The sequence below is a fragment of the Podarcis gaigeae genome (genome assembly GCF_964106915.1).
Source record: "Podarcis gaigeae genome assembly, chromosome: 2".
Lineage (NCBI taxonomy): Eukaryota > Metazoa > Chordata > Lepidosauria > Squamata > Lacertidae > Podarcis > Podarcis gaigeae.
Window position 1 is genome coordinate 61,585,909 of NC_139679.1, and position 22,510 is coordinate 61,608,418.

The 22,510-nt window shown below is 39.6% G+C and overlaps 1 protein-coding gene across 14 annotated transcripts in view; it reads right to left on the minus strand.

The window, feature by feature from the left end:
- FAM13B (family with sequence similarity 13 member B) overlaps window positions 1-22,510 on the minus strand; it is a 55,386-nt gene that overhangs the window by 4,766 nt on the left and 28,110 nt on the right. For 5 of the 14 annotated variants that reach the window (XM_083728393.1, XM_083728394.1, XM_083728384.1 and 2 more), the window contains 15 exons: window positions 21,116-21,157; window positions 19,536-19,682; window positions 18,699-18,825; window positions 16,006-16,070; window positions 14,979-15,033; window positions 14,483-14,630; window positions 11,759-11,824; window positions 10,196-10,403; window positions 5,419-5,551; window positions 4,758-4,839; window positions 3,371-3,600; window positions 2,555-2,638; window positions 1,204-1,299; window positions 305-388; window positions 20-192 (listed from right to left, as the gene is read on the minus strand). In XM_083728393.1, the coding sequence (XP_083584519.1) occupies window positions 20-192; window positions 305-388; window positions 1,204-1,299; window positions 2,555-2,638; window positions 3,371-3,600; window positions 4,758-4,839; window positions 5,419-5,551; window positions 10,196-10,403; window positions 11,759-11,824; window positions 14,483-14,630; window positions 14,979-15,033; window positions 16,006-16,070; window positions 18,699-18,825; window positions 19,536-19,682; window positions 21,116-21,157 (1,740 nt within the window). The remainder of the gene's footprint in view (window positions 1-19; window positions 193-304; window positions 389-1,203; window positions 1,300-2,554; window positions 2,639-3,370; window positions 3,601-4,757; window positions 4,840-5,418; window positions 5,552-10,195; window positions 10,404-11,758; window positions 11,825-14,482; window positions 14,631-14,978; window positions 15,034-16,005; window positions 16,071-18,698; window positions 18,826-19,535; window positions 19,683-21,115; window positions 21,158-22,510) is intronic. The other 9 variants (XM_083728386.1, XM_083728396.1, XM_083728387.1 and 6 more) reach the window with 3 other exon arrangements.

Here is a 22,510-nt window from a genome sequence, read left to right on the forward strand (position 1 = left end):
CATGGTCACATTTACGTACATGGAAGCTGCACGTGTACTCGACAGACGAAGCTCTCGAGTCAATTTCTCTTGACTTTCTTCAACATCAGATTCTGAGTTTTCAACTGGACTAGTAGTAATAGACTGCGTTTGGGTGTTAGTTTTTAAGAGATCAGTTAACTCTGATGACACATCACCATCTTCCTCCTCTTCCTGAAAAATAATAAAATTGTTGAGAGATGTGTGTATTAATGTGAAATGCTGCAATTAGGTGTACACTATAGGCCCTTATGGGACCTCTGTTGTCTTTGGATAGATAAAATACCTTGATTTCTTCAAAGAAGTGGGCTGTTTCTCCTTCAATGATAGGTTGTAACATCTGACCTCGTCTTTTGGTTGATGGTGAGCCCTAAAATATACATCACAATATGTTACGCAATATACAAGAAATCTATTATTTTGTTCAACTTACGTTTTGGTTGAGTACAGCATCATTTTATATTTTGCACTATGTTGGCTAAACAGCACATTCAACCCTAGTCAACATTTATCTTCAGGCATTTGTTCCCAGCATAAAGTGAGAACAGTAAATCTTACATGCAAACCATGCCCAATTCTCAGCTACTGCACAGGAAGCTTTACAGTGTGTCTAAAGAAAGATCACCATGTTAAAAAATGGTAGTCATTTCAGACAAATATTGATTTGATGAATGTAGACAAATAGACACATTTAACATTTGCTACAGCTGAGAAACTAAATAACATCTTAAGAACTGCTGAGAGTTGGAACTAGTTTCATTACCCGATTATTGTTATTGTCATCCTACCCTTCCAAAGTAGCCATGGGTAGTAACCACCAAAATAATAAAAACATTTTTAAAAATAAACTGAATGCATACTCAAAACATTTAAAAATGAAATGAAAAGCTCTAAAATATTCAAAGGCATTAATGAAAAATTTAAACGCGTTAATGAAAATGAAAAGCTCTGAAAAATTTAAAGGCATTAATAATTTGCAAATCCAAAACTAGGAGACCATATGAAAAAAAGATTAAGGATTTAAAAAATTCACTACCTAGTGTTTCACTACCTAGCTTGGGAACACCTGTTTTGAGCATAAGGCCTAGTCCAGAAGGGAGACATCTAGCAAGATGAACACTCATTGTTGAGGCAAGTACACACCAATCAGTTGGAAAATGTATGAAACACTGATTAACTACTTACAAGGATGGGAGTAATGCTCGCTCGAGTTAACATTTGTTTCACAAGCCTGTATCTGTCATAGAGAGGTTTAACAATATGCCTTTCTTCTTTGGAGACCTGAGTGAAAGCAGAAATGGGTTATCTAACACTCAAAACAAAACAGGGTATCTTCACCACTAAGGATCACATGATGTCAGAGTCTGCTTGCTCATTAGTTGTCCTGAAGTGGTCCAGTTGATATGCAATGCTAAGCCATGATTTAGCACTATGTGGACATGTTTCCAGCAGCCTGAGCAAAGTACCGGGCTTGCGACACTTTCCTCTTCCCACATGGCGCGAGTAGGGCTTCTGCCAACTTTTGTTTTACTTTAAACTATTTTGGCCTGTCATTAGATATGATCCTGTTTTAAAACAATGACTGTGTTCACACATAAAACAAGTGCAGTCCACTCCCTGGCCTAGTCAGTTTTTAAATCTGTGATTTTAATTTGAAGCTGTGAGGTCCATAACCACAGTGCTCATACACACAAACCACAATAAGCCAGGAAGTCTAGCTTATCATTATGAACAAATGTGGCCAATTATGAGTTGTTAAACAAGCCAACTTTGATCCATGGGTTGGTTATAGAGCTGGCTTGTTTAACAGTATTGTTTAAATCAGGGTTTGTGGTTCATACACGATGCTAAGCAGTGGTTATTTGGCAGCAAAATTTAACTCAGCAAAAGCTTTCCTCCCAGTCACATGGGAACCCAACACTTCACTCAGGCTAATGGAGTTTCGTCCTCATAGTGCTTCCCCCATAGTATATCATAACAAGTAAACATGAGCATTATCTGGTGACACTTCAAATAGCTGGAGAATACCAAAACTGTGCAAGTTCACAATTTAGGTGTGGACAATAAGTAATCACAGAAAAATAAAGCTTTCCAATACTGGTAATTTTGCAACTTGCTACTGAATGCGAATTCTGTAGAAAGTGTGTACTTTGCAATGTTTTATACAGGAATGTACAGAGGCCTGACTAATCTCCCTACAGCACCAGAAGAAAGGTTATTTATCTGTTATTTATGTATACACAGCAGAAAAAAATACCAAAGCAGTGAACTGAAAACAAAAATACAATAGAACATCAGCTCAGAATATTTCTCCCCTCCTCAGTGTTGACAGTGTTTAAAGAGCTGCCCCTTGAGTCTTATTTTGCAGCTCATTCTTTGAGCCTCTACATGGCACACATTCAATCTATATGCTTTTTAAAGAATCATTTGGTAATCATAAAATATGAGAATTATTTGAGGCAGGTGTTCAGTGATATTTCATAACCACATTAACTGTGTATTAAATAATTGCAGAGAATGAAATAATGAATATTACCGGTCGTCCATGCTGACTTTCATAGTACAAGAGACTTTTTTGGAGAGACGTTTTTTCTTCTACCAGATCATCCTTCGTCATTTTCTGTAACAAGAGAGACAAGTGTCTTACTCTAAATCTGCTCTTTAGTGTAAGCTTCCTTCTGAAGCTAAAATTATAAAAGATAAGACAGCTATACTGAATATATTTTATACATATACAGCCCAAAAGCTCCAAAGAGTTCAAAACTCAGATAATGGCACCTGCTGCATGAGGCTTCTCCTACTGTCAGGAAACTGTACCATAATACCAAATGACAACTCTTACTCTATATGTGCATTTGAGACTTTGCAATAGTTTGTGCAAGTGTCTGCTTATAAAATTAAAATACAGTGAATGATTACTGTAATCTAGTGCTGCATGTTATACAGTTGACTCTCATCTTGTGTGGGGGTTACGTGGCCTTGGGTTTGGCATGCAAAGCCAAAATCATTAATAGTCAAAACAACCCTTTAAAAACTCTCCCAAGGCCACTGAAGACTCTGACCACCTCTGTAATCTCTCCAAAAGCCGTATGTGCTCTCCCAAGGCCACTATAACCTCTCCATGCACCTCTGAATACTCTCCCAGAGTGAGTGCTATGGTGGGTGGGATTGCCATCATCCCCCCTGCCCCCCTTTTTGGACAAGCATGTTAAGCTACGATCGCACAACTTAAATGTGCATAAGTTGCAAGTCGACTGCCTTAGGAAATTTGCAAGTGCTGTAAAATAAGCTGAACTGTACTATTTTCATCTCTTCAAGTGCAACAATACAAGTACAAAATAGGCATATATACCTTTATATCTTCTGGAAGGCAGCTTTCAATTCGTTTTTCCTTTAGCCTTTTAAAAATGAGTTCAACTGTGGCCTCCTTGGTAGGCTTCCTTTCTTTCTGTGCAACCCGGTGGTCATCTTCATTTTCTTCATCTTCATGATCCAAAGATGAGCCGAAGCTTTTTGGAAGAGTGTTACTTCGTGGCCGTGTCTGAGGTATGAATTCTCCATCTGAGCTTTTGTGCTTTGCATCTGTATTTAAGAAAGAATACCAAAGTCAAAGTCACTTTGCAATTATTACTGTTCAATTACTTGAGGCAACACAGAAACAAGAAACTTATTTATTCATATACAGTGGTACCTCGGGTTAAGTACTTAATTCGTTCTGGAGGTCTGTTCTTAACCTGAAACTGTTCTTAACCTGAAGCACCACTTTAGCAAATGGGGCCTCCTGCTGCTGCCACACCGCTGGAGCACAATTTCTGTTCTTATCCTGAAGCAAAGTTCTTAATCTGAAGCACTATTTCTGGGTTAGCGGAGTGTGTAACCTGAAGCGTATGTAACCTGAAGCGTATGTAACCCGAGGTACCACTGTATAATGAGTGAAAAATGAGTCACCCTTCTCTCCAGTAAGGTCCAATGAAAGGTGTGAAAGTCCAAGAAGATACAGTGGTGCCTCGCAAGACGAAATTAATTCGTTCCGCAAGTCTTTTCGTCTTGCGAGAAGTCTCCGCTGTCCCGGGAAGGCAGGCCGGGGTAAGCAAAGACGCCACCCCCCCCCCACCGGCCTTCAGAAGAGGTCGGGGGACAGACTGTTTAAGAGCACCCCTCTTAAGAGCGCCCCTCGCGCGGGGCAGCAGGCTGCTATCCGCAGCCTAGGCGGGAACTCTTCTGAAGGCTGGCGGGGGAGAAGGGCTTTTCTTCCCACCGCCAGCCTTCAGAACAGCCTTCTGAATGTTCTTCAAGACAGGTCCGGGAACAGAGGAGAAGCGCTGCGCACCTTCCCCTCTGTTCCCGGACCTGTCCTGAAGGCTTGCGGTGGGAGGAGGGCTTTCCTCCCCACCGCCAACATTCAGAAGGCTGTTCTGAATGTTGGCGGTGGGGAGGAAAAACCCTCCTCCCACCGCAAGCCCCGGGAACAGAGGAGAAGCGCTGCGCACCTTCCCCTCTGTTCCCGGACCTCCCACCGCAAGCCTTAGGACAGGTCCGGGAACAGAGGAGAAGGCGCGCTGCGCTTCCCCGCTGTCTTCGGAGATTTCCCTATGGGCTTTCGTCTTGCGAAGCAAGCCCATGGGGAAATTCGTCTTGCAAAGCCGCTAAAAAATCGGAAAACCCTTTAGTCTTGCGGGTTTTTCGTTTAGCGAGGCATTCGTCTTGCGGGGCACCACTGTAAAACACAAAATTCTTACCTTTTATTTGCTTTTTCAATTTGGTAAGCTCTGTCATCCACTTTAAAACCTTTGGATTTGCTGCAATATCAGAATACGACGGCTGAAAAGAGACACGTATAGCATTAGGATTCTCAGAAATCAAACACACACTGAATTTAACAGGGTTGACTTCTTCATTGGAAGAGCTCTCCATGCCCCTCGCTGGACAAAGTAAGTAATAGCAGCAAAATATGGGCTTGTGTTTTTCATACACCTCAGCATGCAACTTCTTTGGTCAGAGAATTAAGAACCTAAGAATTACCATGCTGGATCAAACCATCTAGTTCTGCCCAACCCCCAATAGATTTTTTGGGATACAATTGAGACCTTTTCACTGACTACAATACAGTGGTACCTCGGGTTAAGTACTTAATTCATTCTGGAGGTCCATTCTTAACCTGAAGCACCACTTTAGCTAATGCGGCCTCCTGCTGCTGCCGCGCTGCCGGAGCACGATTTCTGTTCTCATCCTGAAGCAAAGTGCTTAACCCGAGGTACTATTTCTGGGTTAGTGGAGTCTGTAACCTGAAGCGTATGTAACCCAAGGTACCACTGTACAGGAATACATAGAGCCATGTGAAAAACAAAACTTTAAATTTTGGGAATGCTAGCTAGCTACCAATGTGTAACAGCAGCTTACCTTGAAATTTTTGTCTTTTTCAAACTGCTCCTCAAACTGCCTTATTTTTTTCTGCAGCTTTTTGACTAGCTGATAAGGAGTCTTGTCTTCCCTTCTGTCATCCTTAGAACTATTAAATGATGCTCTTCGGGTTCTGGATTTAAAGGGCAAGGTTTTAGATACCAAATACACATATTGTAAAATGCACAACACTGGAAAACAGCGAGCAGGTGTACATTTATATTTCTATCACATAGGCCAGAACAAAAATAGTCTCACCTGTTAACTTCTCTCACACAACATTGTCACTAATCCTCACTAAAGCTGCATTTTGCTCAGATGAGAACATGGCAGGTGAAAAAGCTGTCAGTCAAGTGCTTGAGTCACTCATAAGGGCCACCCCTTCCTCTTGCCACAAGGTGATTGATATCTTCCAAAAACTGTAAACCATAACATCTAAAAAACTATTAAACCGTTGCAAACCCTCCTCTATGGGAAAAGTACAGCTCTTTCACACCACAACTTAAAAGGTATCTGGTAAAAGCAGTAACAGAAAATGATGTATTCTCTCTGACACCATTATCATATTGTTTAGAATGCAGGGATTAATGGAACACGATCTTAAAAGCTCATTTCAACTATTATATTCACAATAGCATTGTTACTTAGCTCAGTTGAATAAAAGCTAACAATTCAGATTCAGAGCCAACAAGTCCTACAAGTGCTGAATTCTATGCATGATTTTAGGATTCTTGGTTTCAAAGCATCAGATGAAGAACTGGAAATCAAACTGGCAGGATACTCCTGACAAAGTTTCATCACTTTTCCATGCCTTTTTCTTAATGTATTCTATTTCTTCCCTCCTTGTAGTGATGTGACCTGCAACAGCTACCCCATTTTAAAGGGTGTATTAGATATTCTCTCTACAGCCAGACGACAAAAAGACACTAAGATTTGGAGCTTATGCTAGCTAAAAGCAAACACTAAGGGCTGGATTCAACTAATGCATCCCGCAGCAGAAACCTGCACAAGGACTTCCACTAGAGCAATGGGGCTTTCCCCCCTTCGCCACACACCCTCCCAAATTGACACAGGAGGGGTTGGAACCCCTTGAGTAGCACAAATTTCACCTCAGTGTTGTCAACAATTCACTCTTCCTATTTTGCCCTCTTAATATTCTGATCAATATTCTGCCAGAAAAAGTTAATCTCCCTTTACAGTCTCAAATTCAAATGGTGCACTTGAAAAGTGAAAACATTGGAAGCTCATAAAAATAGGAAGCGAGCAAAAAAGAAAGAAATAAGTATCACTCGTCTCAGTACCATGAAGATATGCATATAAATATACAAATTTTTGTCCCTGGGTAACCTGAAAATTGAAGTTTTTCTCCCTAAAACATGTGTTTGTTTTGTACCTTTGGTACAGCTTTTCCCCTTCCAGGCTTAAGAAAAAATTCTCTAATGCACCTTAGCTACTTTATTGCACCAGTCTGCCCACCTGGTATCTATTTACTCATTATGAGGTATGCCAAAGCATTATGAATGTTACAAAGTTCAGTTTTAGGAGGAAGGAGAAGCCAAGGCTTATGACTATCTTAAGACTATTTTGTCCCAATGCACCTGTAGAAATGGAACATCAGAACAGATCATTAGCTTCAAATATGGTATTATGGCTGCCAGAAAAGCCACACTGAAACAAAATGGATAAGCCGCAGGTTGAAACAGAGAGTAAAGAAAGAGCTGCGAGTAGAGGTGCCCCTCTACCAATCCTTCAGACCCCTTGGGAAACTCAACAAACCTGTTGTACCTAGAACTGGGTGCAGAGAGTGCAGCTGAATGGGACACAGCTGGTGGCAGCCTGCTGAAGTACCATTCACCTTGGGATTACCCATAAAAAGCAAGGCTAGAGTGAGAGACTACAGTCATGACTGCTGTTTCTAGGAACTCTTCTCGCTATGAAACTTTTGTGGGTGAGCTGAGTGTTTGTTTGGACCCTGGGTGAAAACCCAGAGGGTGAGAGGGAGGGTGTGTCAGAAGGAAAATGAACTGATACTGATTTATATGCATTAGTAACTGTGTTAATGTAATGTTTTTATACGTAACTATTTTTCTAACAATTTGTTTAAGTTGTCTGTTGTTGCTTCAGTTGTCTGTAAACCGCTTAGAGATATTTTAAATATATTAAGCAGTACAGAAATTAAATAATCATCAAATAGCCAGCACTAGGATACCTATGAATCTAATGAATAGGCACTTGAAGAAAAATGTCACTGCTAATCATACCATGATTTGTGATGATCTCAGGATCAAGATGGTAACAACTCTAAATGTACCAGAGACTCATCTGGTGCCTACAACATAGGATGAAACAAGATTTTCTGCAGCCAGGGGCAGTTAAGTCCAGGGAAGTGAAAGTAGTACTATTTTAAATTGATGTTTTGGAAAAGAAGTCACAAATTTGGACAACTGACGACATGCTGTGATCCAGGCAGATTCAAGAAGTTATTTCTTACTGAACAACACAAATACCGCTCCATGCACCATGGTACCATATGAGACATAAGCTCCAAGTATTTTGTTAATACGGGGGGAGGGGGACCTGACAAGGTTTGAGTCAAAGAGGTTGTGTAGAAAATGGGAGACAGATGTCAGGTGGTCCATGCTTATGCAAAGTGCACATTGTTAAACATAGTCTCAGAAGACATATTGGCATGGGGTCAAAAGTAAAAGGCAGCAGAGAAAAAGATATAGAACAAGTGTATCATCATGCAAGATCTCCAAAGCCTGAATTCCCTGGCACCTGCTTAGCAAAATGAGTAACAACTATGCATTTAAAAAAGAAAAACAAATGGACATCACCATTTCTCCATAGATTTTCCCAGACCTCTACTGCTCTGAGACAAAACCAACCAATTTCCATTTTAATTAAAGTCAAGGAACCTTACTGCTGTAAACACCAAGATGAAGGCTCTACAGATATAGGTGCTATAGGTCTAAGGTCTGCCTGGCTCCAACAAATGTGCTTAAGAAGCAGTGAAGAATGGTAGTGAAATATACAAGTACACAGGGAAATGAGATCTTGAGAATGACAAACAGTTTAGCTAACACTGGAAAAGAAAGAAAAGAAAAGAAAAGAAAAGAAAAGAAAAGAAAAGAAAAGAAAAGAAAAGAAAAGCTGACATGTTAGGAAACAACCAGTGCTCTGTAAGTTCAACACTATGGACCGTATCTAAATTTCTCTCCGCCACCCCAATTCATCACCAAAATTTGCTGCTGGGGTCCCCCTGTCTGGAGATGGTTTTGAAGATGACAATGGGGAGGGAAAGGGCAAATCCCAATGTGTGAGTGTAAGCCTGTTCCATTCATGCAACAGCAGTGCTAGCCACAACCCTTAACACCTATAAACATGTTTAGGAGTACTGAAGTCAGTTGTAGCATTGTAGAACGAAGAAAGCTTGTGGCAAGAAGATGGTTCAGGCCCACATGAGGCTTAAAGCCTTGACTGAGTATGCTTTCCACTCATTGTTCTTCCACTTCAGAAAAAATTGAAAAAACTTTGTAGTGACAATGGTTGGTTTATGTATAATTTTCATAACCAGAAAAGTATTCTTGTATAACAATGCTCAATAACTAACATGAATCAGAACTCAGGGCAAGGCAAGTCTCCATCATTAAAATGATATAACATTTTGCCTATTATGGGCGGGTTCAGTATACTCTAGAATGCCTCTCTCTCCAATCACAGTGTTAAATTTGCTTTACGTTAGCTGGAAACAGGTGGGAAATCCATGCACACTAAAAGTCAGAATAGATATCATCACAACAATGACCATGTAGTTTAAGCGTAAATGGATTGGATCCAGACTTAGTTATGAACAGAAGACCAGCTCTGCTGGATCAGGCCAAAGCCCATCAAGTCCAGCATCCTGTTCTCACAGTGGCCAACCAAATGCCTATGGGAAGCTGAAAAGGAGGACCTGCCTGCAGCAGTACTCTCCCCACTTGCGATTCTCAGCTGCAAGTACTCAGAGGCATGATGCCTTCCCTGGGGGGAATAAAGCCATCATAGTTAGTAGCCACTGATAGCCTTATTATCTATAAATTTGTCTAATCCCTTTTAAAGCCATCCAAGTTGGCAGCAAAATTCATAGTTTATGCACCGTATAAAGAGGTACAGGATGGACCTGCATATTAGTATTATGAGAGAAGATGAAAAACATCTTCAATATCCACTTTCTGTACACTTTGGGTGCAATTCAATGTTGCTCTATGGTGAACTGCTGCCTGCCTGATGGAATGATCGATCAGCCCCTCCCCTTTCCTCAATGTGCTGTTCTAGGAGTTCTCCTGACACCCCCCAGGCCAATTCCAGAGGTGGGAGGGGGGAAACTCCACTGCACAAGCAAAATCCCTTGTACAGGCTTTGCAAAGACAGATTAGGTGAAGACCACCCCATGTTATCTTATACACCTCTATTGTGTCCCACCTTACTTCTCAATGAAAAAGACCAAAATGCTCTAACCTTTCCTTGTAGTTACAACTTTGACTAGACCCACTGGATCCAGTAGGGCTTAAGTTAGTCCTGACTAGATTTCAATGAGCAATGAGCATATTCAATGGATCCAAATTAAAATCAGGTTTGCAATGCCGGAAGATGGACTAGATGACACTTGGGGTCCCTTCTAACGCTACAATTCTATCTCAGCTTTTACACCAAAACACCTCTTTTCTAAAGAGAACTGACTCCAAACATCAGAATTTGATTTTCTGTAGCTTAGTTGTGAGCATTAACTACCTACCTAACAAAAGAAAGTGCTTTAGATGAAGAATCTGCTTTTTCTGGATCATGCAGAAAACGCTGGCTTTGTCCAAAATCCAAACTCCGATGTGACAATATGGGATGACTGTCTTCTTCCAGAGGATGATTCATTCTTCCAGCTTGTGGAGAAAGCTGAGCTTCTCCAGATTCACTCTCTTCCTGCCAAGATTTAAAAGCAGGAAACGGCTCTACAAAAGACAATGAAATAAAAAGCAAATGGCACTTAGGTATTATAGGGTCACAAGAAAACCAAGTGTGCATTAAATAGTATGCTTATACACAAAATGAATAGTGAAATGCACTGGAAAGCTACATGTCATAAAGCAAACAAAAAAGAAATAGCCCAAAACACCCAAAATACATATACAACAATATTCATGAGTGTATACAACTTACGCATTTTTCTAAATAGTCAGCATGCATTACTTTAAAAAGTTGTATAATTCTGCACAACAAATTATATACAGTGTGCATTTTAGATAACACAACAAAGCCAGTGGGATGTTTAATCCACTGGCAGCAGATATTTTCTGTAAAAGCAATAAAAGGCACACTGAAATAGTTCAAGTGCAACATTAAGTGCATGGATCCATCTACATAAAGATAATGAATACAATCTTTTACAACTCTTAGGTTGCAATCCTATATATGCTTGACTAAGAGAAAGTCCCATTAAACTCAACAGGGCTTACCTCTAAGTAGACATGTATAGGACTGTACTGTTAGAAAACAAAACAAAATCAACTATGCTTCAGTATATAAAAAGTTCTGACTTCCTTCATGTGTTGATATATAGGATTAGTTCACTAGTCTTAGAGCGATGCTGAAGGAGCATAAATTGTTTTCAAATATGAAAAAAAGAACAGAATAAAATTCCAAATTTGAGGGGGGAAATGATTTGTTGATATGTTTCATAAAACAATTTCTGCTTTAAAGGAACTGAAAGATTAAGTAAGGGATCCCAGGAAATAAAATCCTTGCTAATGTCCCTTAAAAAATTTGTATCTACATCTCTCTTAAGGGCTTTTTAGCTGTCTGCTTAGCTGCTATCAGGATAAGTATAGTCACCATAATTTCCAGTGCAATTCTTCTACTTGAATGCTAAGTTTAAAGAATATGGAATGGTAACACAACAAAATGCTGATTGACCCACTTGTACCTGCTTCCCACCGAGTACAAAAATGCCTTTAAGGAATCACCGTCTTGAAATAAAAGATGCCGGGTTTAAAAAACACAAACCAAGCATGTCCTCATGTTGTGAGCATATTAAGCTGCCCTATGCAGAGTCAGACCATTGGTTGTCCAGCTAGCAGATTAATAACCACTCTGACTGGTAGCAGCTCTCCAAGGTCTCAAGCAGAGGTATTTCCCAGCCCTGCTGGTTGGAATGCTTTAACTGAACCTGGAACCTGATGCATGCAAGGCATGTGCCTCTGTAAGTAAGTTATGGCTCTTCAGAAGGCAGCAGGTAAAGGGGTAATTTGAAAGCAACCATAACCATGAAAAAATGTAGATAACTGAATGTATGGCGAGCCATACTTACCCTCCCCTTCTGTCTGCAGATGCATTGTTTTGAAATCAATGAGGGGAAAAGTGATAGGGCATGGTGCTAATAAATGAAAAAATGGCAAAAAATACTGAAGTGAACACATCGCACAGTTAGAACAAACCATACATAACATGTAGGAAGTACAGCACAAGGAAAGTCTTCCAACTGAGTGGGCCAGGTGTGAGCACTCCATTCCCAATGATGTGGGGCAGTTGAAGGTGCCCAGCACCACTCAAGATTAGGCCCTTTATTAATTAAAAGCCTTTCCAGAAGGGTTGGATCAGAGGTGACAAACAAAAAGCCACATGCTTTCCCATGTTTTAGCAAAACACGTTTTTAAAGGAAGAGGATTTCCACACAAGACAGTTTTTGCTCATATTTTTAAAGACAGTAATAGCAATTCAAAATGCAGGGAAATAATTAAATTATTTGTGCACTCAAGACATGCATTTGTTTAATTAGAATGATAAATGTTAATACTAGTTGAAGCAGATTTTTTAATCACAACATACTAAGCAGACCTCACTCTGCAAACCAATGAAGTAGACCAGGATCCCACAGGCTTACACAGGAAATCCAACTAGTCTAACATAAAAAGTTTAGAATACTAGAATTCTAATTGATTTCGAGAGAACAGAGAATGACCAGATTTAGTCCAGGGTCCAAAGGACCATGCAAGACCTTCCAAGAGCACAAAGGAGGTACAGAGTACAGCAGCAAACAGAATAAGAAATCCTACTTGCCACGTGTTTTCTTCTAAAAGCAACCTGAGAAGCTGACATTCCTACCATAACAAAGGACTGTTGTTGCTTTTAAAGCAGATATTTGGGCACAAAGTATACGTCTTATGCTTAGATTCAGGAAAAAAATGGGGATGGAAGCTATCACCTATGTAGGAAGTAATTCTATGTTGGGATTAATATTGGTACACATCCACACACTGGCTCAGCTACATGGTTTGGTATGTGTGCCTTCCTCCAATATTCCTGGCTTTCAGCATAAAGTTTCCCCTTACATCCAGACTAGCAAACAACCATTTGTGTTTGTTCTGCAAATTAGGATCAAACGCTAATTTATTGGGCAAGTGCAAATCACAGTTTTCCATATGGTTTGCTGAAAACAATGAAGTCCTTAATTACTCTAAATGTATTTGGAGAAGGTAGATGAGGGAGTGCAAAAGTCAGACTCCTTCCAGGGTCATTCTCATAGTGCCAAATTATGGCTTGGTGTTACATCTGATGCAATAGCATTCATACTTTTTATAATACAAAAAAAATAACCGAAGACTGAAAGTTTCATGTCTGTGTTCCTGGTGTCCAGGAACCTTTCCTGTTCTATAAGAAACTCCCAACAATTTTTATTTACTCATTAGTGTAAAAAGAATAGCCCAAAATGCCTGATACTACACAAGAACACCAGGTTGATTTTTAAATTATACACAAAACAATATCTATACCTCAAATTGATATTAATATTGAGGTTAGTTGAATTACGAGTATTCAAATTTGTTATACAACAGGGCAGTACTTGCTTCATAAGTAAGCACTAACACTACATGCCATTGTATATCATTTAGAGCTGCACTTTGTGCCAAAGTTAAAAACTGTGGCTACGAAGTCCCTGTTGGTTTGGCCATTATATGGCCTACATGCTCCTTTCTTGTAGGAAAGGAAAGAAGAGAGGTGTGAATACTGCTTGGCCAAGGCACTCAAGGCACCTCAGGAGCACAGCATTCAAGGAAGCTTCCACTCATTTCCCACAGTATAGGAGGGCAAGGAGTATTGCTGCTCTGGTTGCTGCTTGGGCTCAGGTGTTCTAGGCCAGTGTTTCCCAACCTTGGGTCTCCAGCTCTTTTTGGACTACAACTCCCATCATCCCTAGCTAGCAAGACCAGTGGTCAGGGATGATGGGAACTGTAGTCCAAAAACAGCTGGAGACCCAAGGTTGGGAAACACTGTTCTAGGCACCTCATATGCACAGTGATCTGGGAAACTGCTCCCATTTCTGCTGCTGTATTCAGGAGAGCTCAGGGTTGTGCTCAGGTCCTGCTTGTGGGCTGCACATAGGCACCTGGATGGCTACTGTGATTACAGGATGCTGAACTAGAAGGGCTTCTGCTCTGATCCAGCAGGACTTTTCTTATGTTCTTAGGCTCCATGGCAATAAATGATGGTGGGATGGTGGTGGGGTGATTGCTGATTTGACCCTGTGAGCTTGGCACAGACAACCTTCAGTTTTTGTCCTTGACCTGGAGAGGCATGAAGGATTCACTGCATAATTTCTAGGACGATCCCCACCTACCTTGTAGCTTAAAGATTTAGTAGTGGATTCGCCAGAGGGTTACAGTATACTTGCCATGCCAGCTATATACAGAGTTCTATACAAGACAGATACTCTAAAAAGGTGACTCACTGGAAGCACACATATGTTGTACAGGAATGTTAAAAGCATATGAATACTTTTTTAAGGGCTTGAATAAGCATTAGGTTGCTTTGCTTTTGGTTAAGTTTAGGATAAACTGAGTGGCGGCCTCAACGTAACTCAATGTAACTATCAGTCTTGCCATCTATTTTCTCTTCACACTTATTCCAAACAGCTACTAGTTCATTTCTTAAAATGCTATGAAATCATCCAAAAATTAATGGAAAACAAATGCAAGCTTCTGAAAAGTTTCAGAATTACTCTGTTCTTCAAAAGTATCAAAGGATTCAGAATTACCTTCCCATCTGTCACCACCATTCACATTCTTCAAATCAAGATGTGGTACAGGGACACACAATGTTGCTTCCGGAGCATTGTTATTTCTGTTTTTCAGTTCTTCCAACTCATTTTTGACACTTGGATCACAAACTTTGCTAATAAAACCCTGTAAATAAACATCACAGTTATTCTAATCACTCTACAGTGGAGTTAACAAGTTTCAGTCTCCAGCAAAAAAAAAACCAAAAAAAACCCCCCAAAAATAAAAAACCCTCTGAATTAATTTCAGTGTTTTTCTATCTAGAAGATCTATGAATGTGAATATAACTAAACATTATGCCAATGAACTCCACACACATAAGCAAACACTCTCTCCCTCCCCCCCCCCCCATAAGCAACCACTCTGGCACAAAGGAAACACAAGACTCTTAGGGAGAGTGCACATTTAAGTAAGCAAGCATGTTTAACATTAAGGCCTAGCTTTACAAGGAAAAATAAAGAAGCAATTTCTTACCAGAATCACGTGTGAAGTCATTTTGTCGCCATCATCAAATGATGTACAATCTTGCCTATAAACAGAGTCTTATTATTGTTTGAGCAGATTATTACTTCAAAGCATCTGTGAAGACAATTTATTCTTTTATACCACACATATAGGCTCAATTCAGACATCACACTAAACCATGGTTTGTGCCAATCATGATTCAGAACCCCAATGAACAGTTTAAGCTTCCAAACAATCAAGCAAACGATCATTTAGATATACTTGTCTGCTTTCGTTTTTCATCTGCCCAACACTCTCATCTCTAGACGTAGTAGCCTTGGAAGGTGGATCAATAGCAGTAGCCACAGCTATTGTTCGTCAATTCAGAGGTCATGCGAAATCATAATTAGCAAAAACCATGGTTTGGAAACCCACTAAAAATGGCTTTCAGTTCTAGTTTGTCAACTGATTGCAAACCATGGTTTGTCAATTCAGACATCATGCGAAACCATAGTTAAGCTTCCTTAACCATGATTTATCTGAATTGAGCCAGAATGTATAGCAGGAAATTGGCTAGAGGAGACATTTGGGGTCAGAGCCACAAGACCTTCTGATACATTAATAACTGCAAGTACAAGAACTGAGTTAACAGAAAGGCGAAAGGTTGCTAGGCCAGATAATAGGCTTAAATTAAATTATTATTAACTTGACTGGCTTTCCCATTTCCCTACTCTAATAAAACAATTAATAATCACAAAAACCTGGACACCTAAGCAGTCCACATAAAATAGAAAATAAGGGTGCTGGTAGTATCAACACTGTTTTTAAAAGCAAATGACTTTAAAGTCTAAACTTGGATAAAATAAGTGCCAATTTTTCTCCACTGTTCTGACAACAAATAGAAGTACTCATGCCAGTCAAATCACTTCTGGATGATGACTCAATTTTAATTTTTTTTTTATCTGAACAAAAATTATTCAGCATTCACAAAGCTGATATTAGAAATGCAAACTGTCACATCCCCCCCCCATACTCTCATTTATACTAAAATACATACTTATCTCCAACAGACTCTTTCGCGTCTTCTGTTCCATCACATGGCTGCAATAATATGCCTGCTTCCTATTTAGGAAAAAAACAGACTTCAGCATGATACTTCAGACTGAAACATCCACATCTTATTTAAAAAAATAAAATAAATAAACCAAACTTAAGATTTTATGTGTGGTCGACCCAAATATACATTCAGTTCCTTAACTTTGTACAAATGTGGCCAAACCACAATTTATTAGAAAACATTAATATAACACAAATAGACTGTTCATTTTTAGCCCTCTTTGTATATCTAGAAAACAGATTTTTTCATAAGGGGCTACTGACACATATTAATTGCAGATTTGAGGCCCAGAGATCCGAACAAAACAATAATGACAAACATGATGAGGACTTGTCCTCAGCTTATGTAAAATGACTCATCAGTTGGACACACTAAAAGGTACAATTAATCCTTGTTACTAAATAAAGCAGCGACAAGGATAAAATGAGATGCTTGCTGCTGGCAGCAAGCACTCATACTATGTAAAGCAACAACAGAGGAACACATACTTTTACTCATTGGTAACAATATCAGATTTATAGATGTGAATTTTACTGACAACACTTATTTCTGCTATAATGCATTTTGAGCTCCCTAATCCTAATCCCAACTACATATAACAAATTGGAAACTGCTGAGAGTCATGAACTATTTCTTTTTCAGAGGTGTAGCTAGAACTGCCAGTAGCCTAAACTAAACTAATCACAGCTTCTTCAGTCCCTGTTGACATTTTGAAAAGTGATTAAGGAATTCATACATCCTACCAAATTCAGCGCCAAGCAGCTGTCCAGACTGCTAATGCAGCCTCCCAACTGCACTCCTCAAATCCCTCCAAAGGGACTGAGCAGGCTTCAGGCTGTTTACATCTAAATGATCTTCCTCTTTTGACTCTTAATTTTATTTCTCTCCTTTTCCTCTGCTATGTCCCTTGTGTCAGTATCTAAACTTCAAGTCCCTTTTGGCAAGAACCTATCTTCTCCTTTGTGAGGTTTCATATACATTGATGACACAAAAACAACTCGATATAATTTGTTTCCCACTATTTTTGTGGGTTCTGGACTATCTATGTGGCACTTATGCCCAGTGCCGAGATCGTACATTGATTCAGTTTGTGAGTATTCCTTGTGAAGGTGCTAACTGTGCAATATGATGAGCTCAATTTAATAATATATGGGGGGTCGAGAGAGAGCTTAAAGAAATCTGGAGAGAAACATTCTGTTACGCAGAGCACTATTTGGGCTTTATTGTTTCAAACAAGCCATACTTATAATTTACAAATTTGTTGAATTTGGATGACACAACAAGCTGTGGTTAAATAAAAAACAGAAGCCAAAGCTTCTCCTCTTCATGGTCATGTTGAAAGAGAGAGAGTGGGGTTGTGAGATCCCAAGGGAAGGCTACATTTGTTCCTGTCACAATAATTATGGTTGTCCAAATAATGTATAACCTTGATGTGGAAAATTAACTTTCAAATATTTCAAAATACAGTACATTTGCAACTATTTGGTACAAGAGTGCAATCATTTTGCCAACCACAGCGAAACAACACTACAGAACAAAGCTTCCAAATCCTATTTGCTTTTCACTTGCCTCAGTTTCCACCATTTTCTGCAACAAGTGAAAAGGTGAAAAATATTTGTGAATATACACTACAAATGAGCAAATGAAAGGAGCTGAGAAGCTTGTTTCATGCCAAGCTTCCATTTTTTGAAGTGTAGTGGAAATACACCAGAAGATTCGTGGTATTTTGAGGAGACATGGTTGGCCTGGCACAATTAGTTCTTCATGTCATCATAGAGGCTACCAGAGAACAGGCCCTCTCTATTTCTCTTAGCCTCTAGGCTGGTAGCAGGTGATGTTATTGCTGAATCATGCTGACTTGTCTTCTTTCCCAGACTGAAGTGCTAATGTGGAGAGCATCCCCTGATTAGCGATAATACAGCTGTGGTACATCAAAAGGACCTCAGAGTTAATTTCATTAGCTGTTGGTTTGTCTGATGGCACATACCCAGACCATAAGACCCATGGTGCTAGGTCTGGATAGTTAAACAATCGCACCTCATGCCACATTACTTAGGATAGATAGGATAAAAACCCTGAAGTCTGACCCAAGAAGTGAGCTTTGGCGCAAACCTGAAAGCCAGCATGGGGACTGCACGACCCATCAGCTAGCTTGGGGTCTCTCAGCTGCTGTATCTTTGGAGCTCTAAGCAGATGAATGGGGGTGCTATCTGCTTGCTTGTTTTGCCATTAACTCTTATGAATAATTTGCCATAAATCTTAGACTTCCTCACAACCTGTGTTTACTTCTGAAAACCCTGAAAAAGAAACCCCTTGCACTTGGCAAAGCATGAAACTTTAAGTAAAATTTCCAAGAAATAAACTGGAGAAACTAGGGAAATAAAATCGAGTACTTCTACTGTACTGCTGAACTTTGGTTAGTAGATGGGATATCAAAACTGCAAGTTACAAACAAAAACAAATAAAATAGCTTACTGGGATGGAGTTGAACAAAATATAGGTTCAGGACACCTACTTTTTCCAATGTTGCTAAAAAACATGTGCAGTATAGTTCTATGCACATTTACTAAGAAGCAAATTCCACAGAATATTGTGATATAAGATGCACAAAGCATACTTCTGTGCTACATTACCTGATAATTTTCCTTTTCCTCAGACACAGGCTGCATAACTTCATTGTCTAAATTAGTGCAATCCACAGCTTCAGAGCAGTCACCAAGATTCTCACCATCTTTAGTAATATTCTTTTCAGTATCACCCCTAATATCAAAACAAATATATATACACTTTTTTAAAAATGCTGCAATTATTAGAAGTTAAAAAATAATAATGCTGGGAAAATCCTGGGGTACAATTAGGTTAGAAGACGTTCACAAGTCGAACTGCTTTCAGAAAAGAAAAAAGGGGTTATTTAAAGGAGCACTGATTTATCTAAATTGTCTCCTCTGGCACAATTCTTAATGTACTATTAGTTACAGGTAGTGCTTTTGTCTTTAAAAATGTTTAGGCCTACTCTCATTTTGACTCAAGAAAATCACCATTTTATAGTTCAAATTGACAAAAATAAATACAGTAAATGGACAAAAGTACAAACATTAACAAAATATTAAGAGGTATGCGTACCCCTGCATCCCCCCACAAAAAAGCACCGGTTACAGGTATCGCTCTTGGGGGAAACCTGTATTGCTCCTGTCAAGTACACGCACAGACAGCAGATAATGGAATAGGCTTCCAGGGCTGCCTTCACACAGTAATCAAGGAAATTCAACTACTAAGTTGTTCGGATCAGCAGTGGCAATACTTATAACACAGAGCTTAGTTACACAAAAGGCCAAAATAGTGCTCTGCCACATAACAGTTGTATTTTTATTTACTCACTTACTGCCAGTTTATATAACATGATGTTGCTATATAAAAAAATAGTAAAATATAACAGTAAAATATAATCCAGTAGTAAAATGTCAGCTTACTGGTTGTTAGATCCTTCATCCCCCTTAATATTTGCTTCTTGGCACACCATTTGGTGGTGGTGTAAATTCTTGAGATCTTGATCTATGCTGCTCTGCAGATCAAAGAGATGTTGTTCCACAGCTGCTCTAATTGTTCTTTCCAAGATGCTTTAAAAAAAAAGAAGTTATGTTTTAGTAGCAATCTAATTTATCCACATAGTATATTCTCATTTCCCAATTCTGTACCAAGCAGGCAGAGCACAAAAAAAGAAAGCAGACTTGAAAACAGGAGTGCTCAGCACTCATGTGCATGCGCACACAGTCACATCTTTCAATTCACTATAATCAATTTACTTAAAACATTGTATTAACTTTTTGCAAGACTACTCATCTAAAGAGCTTGGGCAAGTAACAAACACAGCTATACCCCACCCTCCCCAGCCAAGGCTGGGCTCAGGGTGGCTAACAAGCAGTAATAAAAACAAGTTGAATGAATACAACTTAAAAACAACATTAAACTTAAAACTTAAAAACAACATTAAAATACTGAAACAAATAATATTAAAATGCAGCCTCATCACAGGAGGAGAAAGGAAAAAGAAAAAAGAAAGAGGGGGAAGGGAATCAAATTGTCTCCAAGCCAAAGGCCAGGCGGAACAACTCTGTCTTACAGGCCCTGCAGAAAGAAATCAGATCCTGCAGGGCCCTGGTCTTATGAGGCAGAGTGTTCCACCAGGTTGGAGCCAGTGCTGAAAAGGCCCTGGCTCTGGTTGAAGATAATCTACCTTCCTTAGGGCCCGGGACCACTAGGGTGTTGCTATTTATGGACCTTGAGGCTCTCCATGGGGCATACCGGGAGAGGCGGTCCGGAAGGTACGAGGGTCCTAGGCCATGATGAGAGGTGGGTGTCAATTTTAATATGGACATCTGCCTACTTATATGCTTTTTATTCTAAAACTGTCAACTACATCTGACCCAATAATGCTACTTGTAAAATTAGCAACATGGACTCAAGTTCACTCAAAATACGCCTGTTGCCACAAACCACCTTGGTTGTTGGGCTCAGGTGTTGTTATGTCATGAAATCTCTTGAGAGCTCAGAGTAAAGGTATCAGCAACATAACAGTGCAGTTAGCGTGGAACTGAATGGTCAATTAGGTAGGAAGAAATGTTTCGAAATGGTACATAGAGAGTCAACACTGGCAAATTAAGAGAAAACAGAGGCAAGAGTGCTCAGAAGTGAAGCAAGGAGGAGACGTAGGATGGCATAGCTGAAGTTTGAAAGCTAGACTGAGAAATAAGCACATGAAGTATTGTGGCATATAGAGGCTTTAAAAAAGGTGCAACAGAGTAAGAAAAAAGGAGGATTGGAGGGGGAAATAACTCAAAGGTTATGAAAAGGTAGTGAATAAGTAGGGTTATCTGGAGTATCAAGAAATATGCAGGGGGGATTTAATATATGGACTTTAAGTAGCCATTCAATTCTTAGCTAGAGGTGTCTCTTTATACTGAAAACTAATGCACAAACAGTGCAGCACTTCCATAACAGAACACAATCCAATTAAGAGTATTTTCAATTCCTTTGGGGAATTTATACTTACTCTGCAGAGGCTGGCAAGATGCTTAAGGGAGAGAGATGAGCACTGCAATGAAAGAGAAATAATGGTCTTCCTTTGCCACGTAACATTTCAACATCAAACAGGGGTTCTGGATTAAACCTAATGGCATTTTTCAGAATTGTACATATTCTATCTTTAAAAAAAATAAATCAGGTGTCACCAACCTTTTTGGGCCCATGGTCACATTTGGAGTGCACTAAGGTCACCACCCCCTCTGGCTGCTTGTCTGCCTCCCTCTCCCAGCCAGAAAGAAAGTGCACACTTTGCCATAGGGTTTGGGTAAAGGTCAGAATTAAAATGCATCCCTTCTGAATTTGTCTGATTTTACACAGGGTCTACAGGTCCAGAGCTTGCCAGCACCACAAAAACGTTTACTGAAGATACAGATCCTCATGGATCTTCATGAATTTAACATAGGTAGACAAAAGCTATCAAAACCTCACAGAACAAATCTATAGACAGAGAGCTGACCTATGATTTGATGTTCCTTAAGGGGTTCTCTCATAAAAATTAAGAGGCTTAAGAATGTAGAGTTTTGTTTGTTCTTCATTTTTAAGTAGACTGATAAAAAGCAGAGATTGCAATAAGGCAGGCATCCCCAAAGTTGGCCCTCCAGCTGTTTTGGGACTACAACTCCCATCATCCCTGACCACTGATCATGTTAGCTAGGGGTGATGGGAGTTGTAGTCCCAAAACAGCTGGAGGGCCAAGTTGGGAGATGCCTGCAATAAGGCATCATCTGATGTCTCTCAAAGAAGGTGAGCTGCTACTTGTCAGAAGGTTCAGTGACCAAGGACCCCACCCCCAGCTTAAAAACAAATACTGTAAAGCTGATAAAGCATTCCAATGTTGGGTCACTTGAATTCCCTTGGCATAATAGGGTCCATGTTTTGTAACCCTGTCTCATGTTTAACCATTGTGTCCATGCTATAATAAATAGTTCAAGTCACTACCTTCCACACATTCACCTACCTGTGGTTTTACTTTGGTTTCATTTTAAGGCTCGTTTTGTTTGACAGTGATCTGTAATTGTATGTGGTCTATGCATAGTGTCATCAGATCCTGTTTGATAACACTATTTTGCAGAATTTTGTATAACCTCTCTTTTAAAATTAATTTTTTTAATAATAAAAAAGAGGAGTCAGTGTGTTATCCACACTTATTGTCTTCATTGACTATAAAAAGAATGAATTCGTATTCTGATAGTGCGTTCTTATGTAACCACAACAGTATCATCCACATGAGAGGGAGGTAGGCTCAGGGCAACCCCAAAGACGTGCAGAAAAATAAAAGATCTTTAAAAAAGAACTAAAGAGGGGGGTATCAAAAACAGCCCAACAAGAATGAAAATCTAGTGAGAATGGAATGGTAATTGAT